Consider the following 17,280-nt stretch of genomic DNA (forward strand, 5'->3'; position numbering starts at 1 on the left):
TCATATTACCCACATTCTAAATTTTTGGATTACATATATAGATCTTTGGATGTAGAGACATATATACACTCATATGCACTTTATAGTGTATTGGACAAATAGTGACATATTCTTATTTAAATTTGAATGTCGTTAAAAAAGAAAACTTTTATTACATGATAATTTTGGTAAAGAAATATTTTGTCAGTCTGATAGTAAAACTAACATTCTTCTATATTGCATTCAAAAAGTGTCATATTTTCATGGGATCAACCTGCTTCTTTTATTTTCCTTTAAACAAAATGTTCTAATAGCTAAGACCATTGCTGATAAAATTTGATCCCTCTTTCTATTAAATAAAAAAGGAAGATAATTTGAGTGAACATATTTCCTTCTGTATGAGCAATGGTGGGAAAATTAAAATGTGATATATTTTTTAAATGACATAGTTTGCATCTTCAAAATATATTAGAAGAAAAATCTATATTTTGCTACATTTACAGATTTGAGTCATTTTTAGCAAAAAAATATTTTATAAAAATTTCTGTGGATAAAACATTGATCAACTTGAAAAAGCTAGCTATGTTATAATGCTGTAAACATGGTAAATTATGCATAAATTTCAAATAATGATTTCCATATTTGTAGTTATAATTTGTATTTTTTTTTTATAATTGAATTTGCTATCAAACAAATCAAGGTAATAACAGGGTTCGAGCTAAGGATTTTTGAAGGCAAGTCCAGGGACTCGTCATTTTTTGCCATATTGAGTCCAACAGCAAGAAGAACTGAAGAAGATATTTTATTGCAATATAATGTAATATTTTAGTCTTCATGGCCTAACAGAGCAATGAAATGACATTAAATTCAGATTACTTTAAAACTTTTGCTATAAAATGACGACAGTTGTGTTTAAATGTGCTCAGTTTATACATATATTTCAATCTGGATGCATCTGTGGACTCACCAGTTTTGAAAATGGTGAGTCCAGACAAATTTTGATGAGTTCAGGACTGATGGACTCGTCTTAGAATGCTTAGAGAGAACCCTGAACAATTTTATAAGTATTATCCTGTTTAAGTAAATATTTTCACAATTTTATTAAGCTATGTTGCTAAAATGAAAATGAAAGCAAGCAGCAAAAACACTTTAAACTGTGTACATTTTATGCACAGAAATAATATTTTTCATGTAGCAGTGACACTTCTATAAATCATATATTCTGTAAAAACTTGATCACAGATTAGAAATGGAATGTATATAAATACTGATATAGATTATCACCTATTTAGAGGTGTAACTGTTCGTGATTTACTACTTGATGGCCTCTCCGAATCAGGAGGTCTGGGTGTTATACATTCCCCGTCTATGGACATAATCTCTATAGAGTCTTGGTGTTTAGAATTATAAATATTAGTCCGCACAGAAGAAGCAGAACTTCTACCACTCTGAGCACTTGAAACTCTACTGTAATCCTGATAGACAAGACTACCAGATCGATTAATTTCTGGTAAAAATGGAGTTTTAGAATCACTATTTACTGAATCACTTCTTTCTAAACTAAAACTATCATTTTTTAGCACTTGAGCTTTCCTTTGAAAGAAAGGTTCATTCATTGAATAAACAGGTTCTACATTTTCTTTTGGATAATTTTCACTAGGAACCCATTCTTGATAAATGTCTGTTTCTGACCCATTAGTTTCTTCTACTGTTCTGGAACTGTATTCTTGTATTGTATCGGTTTGTTGACTAGGTTCATTAGAAGGACGTTCTGTATATGGACGCTCTGTTTGACTATTGTCATTTTCATTGTCTTCATTTTCATTGTCTTCATTTTCAATATTCATTAAAAGTTCTTGTATTTTTTTCCATCTTTCTGATCGAGCACTTTCAGCCTGTTCAGACAAAACACCTGATATTTCGTTGCTCAATTCAACATCGTTATACATTTCATTATCCTCTCTTATCTTCCTCCATCGTTCAACCCGAGAAGAATCATCCTCAACAAAAGTTTTTTCAATTTCATCATCTGAATAAAATAAAAGTTCCAATTCAATTAAGTTATGACATAATTAAAAAGAATTGGATATTCTACTACTACATTTCATTTTTTTTTCAAAACAGTCAATAACATTTTAAAGAAAACTTATATTTTGCCTAAGAAATTTTGTACAGGTCTTTTTTCAGCTGTTAAATTTTGAAAGTGTAATTTCCACCTATTACATGTGCAGGCTTATAACTACTTCCAAAGCCTAATTGTGGCTCATGACATGGTAACCATTTTCAAACCCAAAAAGGTAGTGACATAATCTAATTTTACATGGAATAAGAAATAATTAACATTAATTGGAGAAATGGGTTTTATTTTTTTAAAACAAACCATTTTCATCCTCCTCTCTCAGTGTAGACAGTCTCGAAGGAAGGGCTGTATGTGCATCCGTCAATAATTTATGTAAAACATCTTCTGATAGTTTAGGTGGATTTTCCATCAGCATTTCTCTGCAAGACTTAGGTGTTCTATAACAAAACAAGTAACAATGTAAAAAAAAAGAAGATATATAAAACTTTTAAGTTTTCTAATTGCACATTCACATTTTGCTACAATGTATTTGTATATTTTTTATTTTCATTTGATTTTTTGACTACATGTATACTTCTTAAACAGCATTATATCTTATGTTAATAACAATACATTGAACTACATGACTGTTAGTTAACTATGTGTAAATATCTGTTTTGATTGTATTGTAATTTGTATGTGAGTGCCTCAGGGAAGATTAGTTTATTGTAACTAACTGAGTATACCCTCTTTAAATATAGAATTTATTATGATTATTATTATAATGAAGTACCCATAATAGCTATTACCTGACTCTTAGACTGCCATCTTTTAAAAATCTCAACCTTGGATTTAGAAATGAGGACCAACTGATACTCTTATAATATACATGTCTTTAAGGCTTTAATCTGATATACTATGGTTTTCAAAGAGTAGATATGTGCCAACAAGTTATTAAATTCCAATTTTTTAGAAAGCCTTTTGGGGGAAATTCAGTTTATATAATAGAAGATTTCAATGGTCAGGTCAATACCTCTCTTTAGGAAAATACCCCATTAATCTTAAGTTTGAAGGTTTGAATTCAATAATGTTTTTACATACCAATCAAATTTTATAATCCAAGAACACTCCTAGTTCCTGATAGCTATTTCAAAGGCTACTTCCAACTAACAAATAATTGACTAAAAATCTGTCTGACACTATAAGTTACCATACAACACCAAATTTCAATAGACTTAAATTAAGTATGGCTAACACAGTCTAGGTAAAGCATGACCTTCATAAGAATCCACAAAATATATGACCATAATTGTAAGAACTGGATAGCAAAATGTTAACTTGTGTATCAAACGTTTGAAATAAAATCAATGTTAGCACAATGGATTGATAAAGACAGTTTTCAAAAGATCTTCTAAATACATTCTATCTGGCAACAGACTTTCATGTCTGATAACATTAGTTTTAGAAAACTAAGGGAGGCTGTTCAGATGACTTAAATGATCATGATGAAAGCACAAAAACTGTTACTCAGAACTTCATTATTGATCTGCTTTGCACAAACTGATTTCAAATTAAGGAAAAACCAAAGCTTGATGAATGTCTGCAGAAATATTTTTAGTACTAAACAAGAATATGTCCAGTAAACAGATGCCTCATCTACACTATTATATTCTATGTTCAGTGGACCCTGAAAATGGTATAAAACTTTAATTTTGCATCATAGGGAACATGTGTACTAAGTTTCAAGTTGATTGGACTTCAACTTCATAAAAAACTACCTCAACCAAACACTTTAACCGAAAGAAGGACAGACGAACAAACAGACCAGATTATAACAAATTATCTCCAATCTGAGAGATGTAGAAGTGCTTACCTGGGTGTAGATTCAGAAGAGTTACACAATGTGGATTCTGAATCAGCTTCTGATACTCTAGAAGATATGTCAGAATATGATGTCCTAGATATTGACCTAGCACATTGATCTAACAAGTCATTTAGTTGAGACCTTGGTAGAACCCCTGAAATCTCTGACAACTGCAAATATAAAGGAGTAAAAGTTAAATAATTTAATTCATACTAATTCATATATATATATATATATATGCACTAAATAATTATTCTGTTTCATGTTTCACAAGAAATAATTTCCTATCCTATTATTCCAAATATCATTGAGATTATTTGTAACTATAGTTGCTGTCAGCTGAAATTCGCACCGGTTATCGGTAAAAATAAGCTAAACTATCAATCGCTTTATCTCAAGATATAGTTTTTCTGTGTAAAGTGACAAATGTGTGTGTTGTATTTAGAAGATGATTCAAATTTTATTACCAATAAATATGTGTCCTTTAAAACCTTCATTATAAATAAGTCTCTGTCTCAGTTTCAATTGGGAAACTATACTGATCTGAATCTACATTATTTGTATGCAATTATATATCCTCCAAAATAAGCACAACAATATGTAGTATATCACATATATAAACAATATTTCTGTTTGCTCTATATCATAAAGATTTGTATTGCTGAATTTTAGTTACATATGTATGTAGAAAATGTCCAACTGGAAGTTATCAATAAAATCATAATGGTTGGTTTTCTGTTATTAGATTATCCAGTTTTCTACACATTGGTATCTTTAATTATCAGCCACAAGCAACAATGTGAACCTTTTAGTCAAGTGAGTACAGTGAACAAGCTAAAAAGGTTTACATTGTATCAAGCAGCAGATATTTTACGAAGCCCAATTATCTGTTTATCATTCTATAACTGGTTGTTTTCCCATCCCTCAGACAGTGTTACCCTTGATGAAAGCAAGCTTGATAACGTCTCCTCACACATTATGATGTCGGCGATAACTTCTTAGATATTGTGACGTCGCTTGATAACAACTGCTCTCATTTCACTGTGATACTAGAATTATAAAGCGACTGAGCAGGGTGATATAGATGTAGAGAAGGCTGAAAAATACTATTATGCATCTCCTGTATAACTTTTCTTAAGTTTATCAAGAATAAACGACATTACCTAAGAATTCTGATAAATAAATTTGTTCAGCTATTTCCCACTTACCTCATCTTCATCTCGATTACTCAAATTAGATAATTGTTCATCTACATCAAATAGCCTCTCTCTCAGTTCTCGTTGATCTTTATACTCTAATAAAGCTTTCTCTCCAAAATGTTCTATGTCCATGTTAGATTTAATTGATACTGGTGTGAATAACTTATACGACTGTGCAATAAAATTGGAAAGTCAAATACGGAAAAAAGTACACAACAGATCATTCAATAATTGCATGCTTATTGATTTGTGAAAAAAGAATATTGATGGTTTTTTTTGTGGTTTTAGCTGCAATTGTTAAAAACTTGTGAACCTAATTTACAGTCATGTTATCTATATTATGGTTTTTTAAGCACTAATTTTGTATTTCTTTAAAACAATTCTGTCTACCTGAAAATACATTCTCTCTTGAAAGTTTCAGATCTACAAATTTTAAAAACAACTTTTATCTAAAGTGTGTATGCTGTGTATGCAATTATAACAGAAATGCATATGAGATGCCAGTTAAGAAAAAACATTGTGCTTAAGCCAGTAACAACAACATCTGTAACCATGTCTGTTTTTACCAATTCCACTATAAAAAAATCTAGTGTCTTTGTGTAGCTAGCAATTATTTTTTTGAGTGATTTAACAATTAAAATTCAGATTCATTTGAAATTCTAAAGGGAACTATCAGCAGAATTGTAAATATCTTAACATTTCACAGCAGTGTATAAGTGTACATCCTTAAGTTTTTATGTTATTTAATGACTTATCAATGTTAATAAAAGGAGTTGAGTTTTTTTTTTGTATGACACCAATTTGTTCATAGATCCTATACTGTGACAGTGTGGATTCACTATCATTCATACAATTTTTCATGCAATTACCGGAAGACAATATAGGTGAACAACAAATTTAAGTGTTCATTGAAGTAAAGTTTCCATGTAAACTTGAATGCCGCCTTTGTTAAAACATACAGAAGTAGATTTAGGAAATGGATGTCTGTTTATTGAGTTTTAAATGTTGATTTTGGGAGCTAATTATTGTTTGGTTGCTGTCTCATTCATTTTTCATCCATTTTTTGTTGCAGTCGTGCATTTTACATTAAATTAAGTAGCATGCAACGGTTCCTTGCAAAATAAATTGCTCTAAACAAAACTATGTAGTGGTGTATTCATATATAAAGTGTATGTACATTTCCAACTAAGAAGTGATAAACTGTTAGAGAAACCAACCTGAGGTGTAGAAGGTGTATGCATGACTGATTCAAAATCTTCTGGTGGCATTATTTCCTTAAGCCTACTTTCAATATTACGTAAAGATTTCTGATCATCGTCATCTGGAACAAATCCTTCACCAGAATGGACTGCTAACTCAAATCTGGGAATTCTAAACTCCTGTGAATGAAGCAGACATACTATGGATCTCGTATATCTACAGTTTTTCTATTTCTTAAGTCTTTTTCTATTTTATTTCCTTTTTAATTCTTTTTCTTTCCTTTTTTTTTCTAATCAAAATTTTACTTGATTGAAGTTCATGTATCTGTTTTATTATTTAAGAGGCTTAAGCCATGCAAGGTTCCATTGCAAGAACTTATATACATCATCTATAAAACTCAAAAGTAATAGTACAAAAAGAAAGACAAAACCAAATTAAAAAATCTTTATTAACAATAAAGATTGCACACAATTCAAACTTCCAACAATTATGCAATTTTAACATATAAAACTATTTTGAAATAATGTAAAATAAGTGTTCAAATCTCACGATTTCCAAGCAATATAAGCATGTTTATAACGTACATCAACATCTTCATCCTCTGTTATCTCTGGTAGTTGGTCAAGGTCAGCTAAAAGAGAATCAACACGATCTTTCTCTTCTTGGGTCATTGGTATTGGGTTTTCTGCATCAGCGGCAAGCTACAAGTATAATTATGATTAGGTCTAGATTATATTGAAAAAAAATATATGCAGTTTAAATTCAGAATGTTTGAAACATTAATTATTTTTTTTTGGGGGGGGGGGGGGGGGGGGGGGGGTGCAATATCTTTTTGTGTTACCTGTTATGGCCCTTTGCAAGGTGTTGTTAACTGTTATCTTAGATCAATTAAAGCTGTAAACTGTTTTAACCCACTTTGTTAACTGTTATCAGCCTTTTGCATTTTTTGTTAACTGTTTTTTGCCAAAATCGAGGTGTTGTTAACCTGTTAATTGCCCCCCTCTTAATTCATAAAACTTGTTTACTGCTAAGGTTTTGAAAATGAATATTACATTGTTTGTGTATATGGTAATTTTTTTTTTTTTGATTCTTTGTAGATGACTAGCTATATATTGGTGCAAGTTATTAAAATAAGAACTGTTCATTAGAAATTATCCTCATGCCATTATTTATTGTAATAATTGTTTGATCCAAATAGGGGTACAATGTATTTTTTTCTATTTTTTTTTTCTTTTATGTTGAATGACATTCAAGTGAAAGTATTGTGACACAACTCAAACAAAGAAAATATTGAAAAGGCAAAACCTCACATTCCCATGTTTTTTCTTTATTTTAATCTATAAAAAAATTGAATTGAATTTCCTGTCAAGACCCAATGGAGGCCTTAGGCTGTTTTTCTCCTCTTTGTTTTCGGGTGTTGTCTCTTTGACACATCCCTATTTCCATTCTCAATTCTATGTATCAAAACCAGAAAATTCTATTCTAATAAATTATTTATTTAAAATCATACAAATAGCTAAGCATTTACATTAAATTTCAGCTAAAAATACTGAAAATAATACCTCTTTGTTCCTTTTAATAAAATCTTTCTTCTTTTTATGTTTCTTTGATCCTTTCGTGCTGCCATTCATGGATGTAGTATCACTTGCTGACATTGTATCTCTGTCTGTACTCTTAGCTGACTGAGAAGTCTCACTTCTACTTGAATTTCCTATCAAATTAAAAATGGAGTTATAAAACAAGGTTTTCATTCTTATAATAGAGAGATTTAAAAGATGTTTCCTACTTGAACTTTTAATTTATGGCAGTCAAAGAAAAAATATAATGAGTTAATGACAAAATCAATTATTAAAGGGAAACTTCGCAAAAAAATCAAAAATTGATATTATGTCCATTCTGTATAAAAATGCTCAAATTTATAGATATTAAAGTTTTATTCCGCTAAATAAGAGATCACCATCGATTTTAAATTTTGAGTATCAGTTCTCTGCGTTCCGCCATTTTGTCACCTTCTCCAATAAATCCCGATATGTCTATAAACCACAAAGGAACAAAACTACAGTAAACGATGTAGTCGTAATTGCGTGTCGATATCTTGTCAATCGTACAGTGGTTTTATCTGACTGACTAACTTGATACGGAAAATGGTCTTATTTTTTTAAATAACCATATAGTCTGTTATTTTCAAACTGATAATATTGTAATTAGTTAAAAAGTCAAAGTTCAAATCATAAATAAGTGTTCCGTGGAAATTGTTTTCGAAAATCTAATTCGTTCATAATTCTTTAAAGTAATAAACTTTATTTAAATAAATTCCGATCTTCCCTCATCTGTTCACCAGCCTGGCTAAAGGTATTACTCCCAAATGTATTGGAAGGGGTGTAAGGTGACACGTCCAGGTATTCAATCGATTTTCTGTCCGGCGGGCTTGCAAGTTCATGCATCGTTTCATTTCTGTAGGTATTGATCAGTGTACACGACCGTAACTTAATTATAACTATCAGGTGTATAATATACATTTTTGTCTTGCGTGTCCGAAAGTGATATAATATACTAGTCATTACTTAACTCATTCGCTTGTTTATAAATAACATTTCTGGTGTTAAGAATATTATTTATAAAAAAAAAATAATACAAAAAAAAAAGAAATTTGAAGAAATACAAATCTATTTACATATTTTTCCAAGGGATAATTTGGGAAAATGTAATATATACTCGTTGTCAATAGTTTAGGGCAGATTGGAACATACCAGAATAATTGATTTAAAAAAATGTGCGCACTTGTCGACGATTCGTGTATACATAAGCCTAGATAGAAAGTTACGGAACTATAGGGCAATTTAAAATATGTATACATGTATACATTGAACATAAGAAAGAACCATACATTTTGTGTAAATTGTGGTAAAAGTTTTGTAAATAGACTTGTCCACGTATGCCAACAGTATGTAATCTCTGATGTAATCAACAAATTCGATAGACTATTGTATACCAAAAGTAGAAGAAGAAAAAAAGAAACAATTTGATTTAGATACAGGTCAATTTATAACTTGCTTTGGTTCATCCAAGTTAAGAACATAGTAAACTCACAGATTTATATATCAATTAGATTGTTCTCAAATAAAGGACGAAATTCGTCATCATCACAATAGTTCCGACATTCATGTGAAATATATGCAACTGGACGTACACTAATAATCCCCAAGGGATGTGAATATTTTCTAGGAGAACTATTGAGTATCAATTTCGGGATTTATTTTCTTTCTTGATATTCAATGACAGCAATTTAAAGAATAAACTGCTTGTCGGATATTTGTCCGCTTTAGGGGTATTCTTGCAAGTTGTACAGACTTATAATAACATTCAAAAATAGGGAAAGATACCATTAAATTCATTGTCGTTTAATTTTAAACATTGGTCAAATAGTTATTTAAGTATATATATACGTTGGGAGACGACGACTTTTATAGTAGTATCAGATTTTAATAAGGACGTTCCCGATTATGAATAAATTTGGTTGACGTTTTTCACACTTGAAAAGAATATCTATTCGTAATTTTTCGATTCCATTCCATGAAGATCCTTAAATTTCCTGTCAACTTTTTAAACCTATGAAGTACAAAAGTATTTTTTCTTTATTCATACATATTATATTCCGCTTCAGTAGAGTTATCTTCAGATAGTTTCAGATATTAATTAATACATGGCTTTCAAAAGTCTAAATGTAAGTGTTCTCGTAATTTTTTCGCCTAATAAAGACAAATAAAAATGCTATAGTAAAGCTATTTCTAATTTCTAAGTCTCCCTTTTTTATGAGATTTAAATCAAGGACAAGAGGTGTATATCATTTCATTCTGACACATGAATTAAGTTTCCCATCTTTAACCGAAAATTGTTTATTACTTAGTAAATTAATTTATTTGAATTGAAATAAATGATACAGCAAATATAATTTAATAATTCCACGGCGATCTATTTTTATTTGTCACAAACTGGAATTAGTATTATAGATGTGTATATTGAATGCTCCCTTGTTTTATAATCCACTGCTCCGAATAGACAGTCACACCTGGCAAGGTGTGCCCTAGAGTCGTGGTTAAATACCGAAGCGCAAATAACAATTTACCTTTCAACAAGCCATCTATGAGTATAGCCACAGAACAAAAAAAAATCGTGAATTTTCCCTTTAACTTGACATGTTCAATATCATAAATTCATTGTTTAAATGCTTAATGTCACATTACTATTGTAAGGTTGTAGTTGTCTTTAGAAATTTACATAGACAACCTTTATTCATAACTAAATATATAAGCCCTCCCAGTTTTATATTAATGTCTAGATCACTGACAGGCCCATAGCCAGGAATTTCCAAAAGGGGGGGGGGGGTGTATTTGGCCTGAAAAACTCGACTTTAACAGTCACAATTTGAACAGAACATATTTATTTGTTTTCAAGGGGAGGGCATCCAAACCCCCTAGATACGGGTATGACCATAGTTTTAAGTTCAAATAATAGAATATCAGGAATATCAGTTGAGTATCCTTAGCTTCAATGCACATCCAGTACACGAGAACTGGGCGACAAACAGCTTCATACATACTGGTATTTAACAGGTGTATGTTATCATTCAAGATTTTATCACCCTGGTCACTCTTCATAATTGATTTAAGGTACAATATAACAATGAGGAAGGAGAAAACATGAGATCAATAGATGTATCACAGAGAATTTATTTATGTTAAGATGTTAAGAGTTATCAATACATACCTTTAGACTTAGCACCTCCACTTTTTAGGTTTGGATAATCCTGTTCATTTAGTTGTGTGGCAAATACTGGCTCATCTGGAAGATCTGCTAACTTAATGCCTAAAATGTGTAATATAACTTATAAGTATAATTCAGTGGTTACATTTTCAAATTTCCTTAAGCTTGAATCTTGTTTTTACTGTTGTATAATTCATTTTAAATAAATCTTTTTACATTATATATACATCGTTATATGTTAATGTCACATGGGAGGCTGACTTTTCCCTCAAGTCAAGATCTATCTTTTAATTAATACTTACTTAATAGATTTTCAGTAAGCATACCCGTAGCCAGGGGGTTCAGGGGGATCGGATGAACCCCCCTTGAAAACAAATAAGACTGATATACACACTATTAACATCATTCCATACACCAAATATAGTTGACCTACTGCTTACAGTATCTGAGAAACAGACTTAATCATTAACTTTAACCATGATTGCTGATCCATGAAATGAGGTCTGGTTATTTGAACCCTATCAGCCAGACATGTAGACCTTGCAATGAACCCATATATACTAAAAATCTCATGTCCCCATTCAAATGCATTGATCTTCCAAAAAAAGGATCTGCCACTGGGGAATTTACATGAAATTTAAAGTTTTCACTTTATGAATGAATATTATAAATGCTGTTTAAACAAAATTTAAAATTAAAATTTTGGAAGAGAAAAGAAAGATTCATACTGTGTATTTCAAAGTCCTCATAAAAAAAATCATGCATTTTAAAAGAATTTTGTGTGTTATTTCCTTTTTTCCAATGATATTAGGTGTTGTAACAAAACATGCAAATATTTACAACAGTTTGTTACCAGACATGCAGGACATGGTGATTTAACTAACCTGCAATATAACCTGAAACCAAAATACCACAGTAATGGAAAGTCTTTGAATAAAGCCAAGTACAAAATATTTTATATACTTTCTCTAATACTTACCTCACACATGTATTGATTTCTTTAAACATTAAGAATAAGAAGTCATATTTCAACCCCCCCTTCCTTTTCCCTTAAATTTATATTCAACATAAAAACTTTATAACTTGTAAATTTGGATGCATTTGTCTAAATTATTTTTTTTGGTGAAATTATAAAGGATCGATTTTTAGTTCAATAAATGTAGTAGATAAATTTTAGTTTGTACCAAGAATACATTTACTGCTACTATTCACTTATCATGTAATAGGAACATGTAATACCTTCATTGTGACTAGGTGGCAGTGTTAGAGCCAGAAATTTCTCTGTGTTTAACTTGACATCATGATTCTGTTGGTTGATACCTTCTAATTCAGACTTTATCCTAAAAAGAAATATAAAAACATTTTCTCAACTATCTTAACTGAAGTGGTAGTCCCTATATAACCATGCCAGTATTTGGTGACTTGGCACCAAGAAGCCATTGCAAGTACTGTACACCGATATATTCATTCAACTAGGAGATCCTAATTTTATCTATTTTTCTTGTTAACTAAGGATGCAGTCTATCACAGATATTTTCTGAAACGGTTTCTTGTTTTTAAATGATAAGGATCTTACAGATTATATTTTACTATATATAGGAAGTTGGTAGGACAAAGAAAAATATCAATTCATTCTATGTTTATACATGTAAGACAAACATGTATGATGAGTGTGTAAGCAACCAAAATTTTTCACCAGATAGTGAGATACAATGACTGGTATTTTAAATCGACTGGAGCTAAATGTTGCTTGAAAGTTTAATGCTCTTAAAATTAAATCCCTGACTTTTATTTAGCCATGATGTTTTTTTGTCTTCTCAAAATCTTTGATTTATATGGTTTAAGAGAGCTGTTCTTGGTATCATATGATTTTTTTTGCTTTATATTGAGTTTTGGTTTAATGGGTAGTCTAATTTTCTTTGTATTATGTGCATACCAAGCCTTATTCTTATTTACCTCCTTTCCAATATCATTCTATCCTTTTTTACTTCTCTCTCTCGTTTTATCTTTTTGGACAGAATTCTGTCCAACTTTCTCATTTTCAAAATGGCTTCTTTCATTTTAGGATCCATGTCTTCTTGACCTGTATCCCTGTCTGACTCTTCTGCCCTAGAACTACCCGCTTCTAAGGCTGCCACCTTGGCTTGGTACAATTCCAATTCAGATTTCATTTCCCCTCGGATCTGTTTTTGAATCTCATCCTTTATTTCTTTCATTATTTCTTTTTCTTCATCACTGTCCACATCAATACCATCTTCTGCAATTCATCAAATATAATCATCATCATCATTTTTCAAAGTGGGTCTCATTGGGGTCTAAGCCTGACGCTGGATTGTCAATTTTTTGTAAGCGTGACATGCGAAGTCAAATTATTGCGACGTGAAAACAGGAAATGAAGTATAGCAGAACACTGGAAATTACAAAATTGGGAATTGCTTACATTCATAGTGTAAGCGGGATACGGGAATCTGACAAAACAGTAAGCAGGATCTGGAATCACAACCCACCAATGAGACCACCTTCAAAGAACAATATTTATCCCAATAATAATATGTGGTCAAATTAAAAATATGTAAAGAAAATTAATGTGTTGAAATGTATATTATTTTGACAGAGAACATCATCCTACTTTACTGAAATCAATACATAAACTTCACTTCTGATATAACAGGTTAAACCTTGAACTACTTCTCACTAAAGATACCAAGGCTTTTAGTAAGTGTTTCTCAGCTACAATTGTATCGATGGGGGACATCTTTGAGTAGAAAGATCATTGATTATCTGTTTATCGCTATTTGGCCTATGACCTTGTTGATTTTTACAATGACAATGGCACAGGCGCATTATGTTTCTAACTATGATTTATTTTATCCAAAAAGAGTAGCAATATATGAAAACTTAATAACAAAAAAAATCAAAGGCAAAATACCCAAAATAGCAATAATATTACATTACCATAAGGTAGAAGTCCTCCATGCTGCTTGTCATTGTCACTTCCCTCAGCACCGCTTAAACCTTGTAAGTTTATTGACAGTTCATCAGGTAATTTTTCCTTTTTAAATTCCTGGTTCATCATAATAGGGTCGTCTTCCCATTCTGATGATTCATCAGACATTTCAAAATTATGTGAATGTGATTTGTTTGTATCTAGTGATTCTAGATTTAAATGAAGATCCATGTCCTGGAAAAGAAAAGTTTAAAATCAGGGCAAACATTTCATTTTCAAATCTGTATGTGTGCTTGGATGGAGAGTTGTCTCATTGGCACGCATACAACATCTTCTATCTTATACATTGTAGCTATTGTTCGTTATCTGGTTCTTTGGAAAAGAACATATAAGTATATCTATCTATAACTGTTGTTTTTCATGTTAGTATATATTGGGACCTAATTGAAGAAAAGAATGATGACACAACAAAGTTACATGCTTGGTTTTTGTGCTTTTCGTCCCCATTTAAGGTACATTTGTAGATCATAAGTAAATGTTTTTCGAGACAGAATTTTCTTATAATTTGCCAAAATGAAGATTTTTCTATGCTTTTTTCAAAAATATAATAAAAAGTATGGGTCACAGTGCTATTTTTCAAGCTATGAGTCGTTGAAAAATGCCTAAATTTGGTTAGTTTGTTCATGAAAAAACACATTAGAGTGCATAAAAAAAATTCTGTCAGATAGAATTTTGAAATAAATTGTGAGAAGATAGGTTTCATAGTATGTTTCAAGAAAATAAAAAGAAAACATGGTGTCACCTAACTTGTTTTCTTGCCACAAGTAATTATATAAACAGTCTAATCATTAAATTGCAAATCTGTTCCCAAATTTGCTGATTTAGGAAAATAACTAGACCGATTTTGTACTGTGATTGTACAATCCAAGATGGCGGTATACCATGAATCTAACTTAAAAGGCTTTCTAAATATGGAATAAAAAAGTGGAGTTACAATTTAAACTTACTTCTAAACCTGGATTATCACTATGACCATTCATCTTTTGATTTTTATAATAATTCTTCCATAAACCTTCTCTGATTTAATCTGACACTATTGTAATTGAATATAACATAATTCAGTCACTGAACCTAAAATTATAATAAATGTATTTAATATATACTGGATATACATTTGTAATAATATATATGTGAATGAGTTAATTATGTTAATTACAAACATATAAGTATAAAAAAAACACCAATTGGTTCAGCATGGTGGGAAAACTCTTTGACTTGTCATGTACAATTGTGAAAAATATCTCTCAACATTCTAAATATAAACAGCTCTTATCATTTCACAAAACATCAGAAGATTTATCAGTAAAATACAGAAAATGTAATTATAAATGATCAACTTTTTTCAATATTACATATGATTTCCTAAAATTAATAATTAATATTAGAACACATTTTATTTTATTTCAATTTAATCTTTAAACATGTCTAAACATAACAGGCTGTTATTTGAACTTGGAATTATTTTTAATTATGGAATTTGCTTGATTTCTTGTTATTGAAATTTTTAATAGATTCCATGTTTATTCTGTACTGAAATATTCTGTGCTGTGCACAACACTTTCTATTTAATACAAAGAAAATAGTATATATTCAATAGAAGGTACTGTGCCGCGCACACACTATCTAACCAAAATATATTGTATGGAGAGTGTTATTAACCGCTCAAAAAATTATAATACCAAATAAACATGGAATTTATTAAACATTTTAAGCACAAGAAATTATGCAAATTCCATAATTAAAAATAATTCCAAGTTCAAATAATAGCCTGTTACAAGCAAAATGCAATATGTCGAACAGTAAATACCAAACTATACAAAATAACCCAGGATCAACTCAACTGATTCATGTTGGTGATTTCTTGAATGCCTGAGGAAATTAGCTCATTTTGAATACAGGAAAGTTCTTTTCTATGAAATTATTGAAATATAGTTTGAGAACATCTGTATAACTTGTGTTTCTTTTAAAATGCAACCTAATTTTTGTTTGTTTATGAACATTAATAATGTGTTAACTGTCATGACTGTCGATATTTAAAGTCTTTTTTTTCTTCCCTGAGAATACCACTGTCACTCTAATATCATTACATGTATAATCATCAATTGAACTATTGTCAGTTTAGTGTCTTAATTTTGTATGCCATAACCATTTAATGTATATTGTCAATGTGTTTGTGCTAATAAATTTTGTCTATTGTCTATTATTAAGTTTTTGCATGAACTCATCAACTTCAATCAATTTGATGATTAACAAAATAACAAGAATAATTCTATTTGTTGTACATGATTTATATGACATGATCTTTTGTTTTTTCTTGATATTGTTATTTTTGATTTTTTCCTGCTAAAATGTAAATTATAAATTTTATAGTCGACGCCCGGCCAATAATCTTCAATAATTGAAGGATCGCTAGAAACCTAAAGAAGAAGAAGATCTTGTAATGCGAGTTATCCCAAGACATGCAGACACAGGGTATGCCATTGTGATTATATTTTGACTGGTCAAATGTCATACAATTTTATTTTTTACTTTTTAAATTTAAGTGATGAAAAAATTTGCTTATACTTTCATCTTTTTTTAAATTCCTTCACTAAATTATCAATACACCTTATCGCTAATTGTCCACCACTATAGGACATCACAAAAGTTCCCTAAAACTTGACGTCATTATAGAAAATATCTGACACCACAATGGAAAAGTGATTAATGTGCATTTATGTTGTCAAAAGTCCAAGCTGGAATAGCAATACAGTGTATTCAGGCAAAGGGAATCAGGGACAATGGACATACATTCGACAGTCCAACACTGGCAACAGACCACATCAACAATCAACTCCTTCCTTGTTGTCAATCATGTTAGATATAAAACAATTCTTAGACAATTTACAGAAATTAGCTTCTTCCTTATTACATAATTGTATAAAACTTAATTAATTACCAGAAATTGCAGATAGTTGACACAATTTCCATGGTGATCATACGAACAAATTATAGAGTTCACTTTAAAACGGAGTACACAGTCAAATAAAGCATACTTTTCAAAGACAAACAGGTCAATTGAGACGTCAACTTAAAGTGACTGGAAAAGGATAATTTCTAGGGGTGTCGGTCACATTTCAAAAGAGAATTGTGGACGAATACTAGCTTTTGACGTCCATTGGTATGTGAAAAAATCAAAACTTCCGGTTTCTGACTTCCGATTTCCACA

The 17,280-nt window shown here is 30.5% G+C and overlaps 1 protein-coding gene across 2 annotated transcripts; it reads right to left on the reverse strand.

Annotated features, from left to right (window-relative positions):
* Positions 1-573: 573 nt before the first annotated feature.
* Positions 574-17,262, reverse strand: LOC134711774 (uncharacterized). Of its 2 annotated transcripts, none has more exons than XM_063572640.1 (13): positions 17,011-17,262; positions 15,020-15,143; positions 14,021-14,246; positions 13,022-13,322; positions 12,305-12,405; positions 11,069-11,167; positions 7,864-8,012; positions 6,886-7,002; positions 6,319-6,480; positions 5,111-5,272; positions 3,912-4,072; positions 2,360-2,496; positions 574-2,008 (listed from the first exon to the last, which is right to left on the reverse strand). In XM_063572640.1, the coding sequence occupies exons 2-13, from the start codon at positions 15,050-15,052 to the stop codon at positions 1,260-1,262; spliced, it is 2,397 nt and encodes a 798-aa protein (XP_063428710.1). In that variant the 5' UTR covers positions 15,053-15,143; positions 17,011-17,262; the 3' UTR covers positions 574-1,259. The 2 variants fall into 2 exon arrangements, with proteins under 2 accessions (XP_063428710.1, XP_063428711.1); XM_063572641.1 differs by having other exon boundaries at positions 17,108-17,250.
* Between the last annotated feature and the right edge of the window lie 18 nt (positions 17,263-17,280).

This window comes from Mytilus trossulus, chromosome 3, assembly GCF_036588685.1.
Source record: "Mytilus trossulus isolate FHL-02 chromosome 3, PNRI_Mtr1.1.1.hap1, whole genome shotgun sequence".
Lineage (NCBI taxonomy): Eukaryota > Metazoa > Mollusca > Bivalvia > Mytilida > Mytilidae > Mytilus > Mytilus trossulus.

Coding starts and splice junctions, on each gene's coding strand:
- LOC134711774 (XM_063572640.1), bottom strand. CDS start 15,052: ATGAATGGTCATAGTGATAATCCAGGTTTAGAA. Junction 13,323..14,020: donor TGGAGGACTTCTACCTTATG/GTAATGTAATAT, acceptor GATGAATTGCAG/AAGATGGTATTGATGTGGAC. Junction 12,406..13,021: donor AGAATGATATTGGAAAGGAG/GTAAATAAGAAT, acceptor ATTTCTTTTTAG/GATAAAGTCTGAATTAGAAG.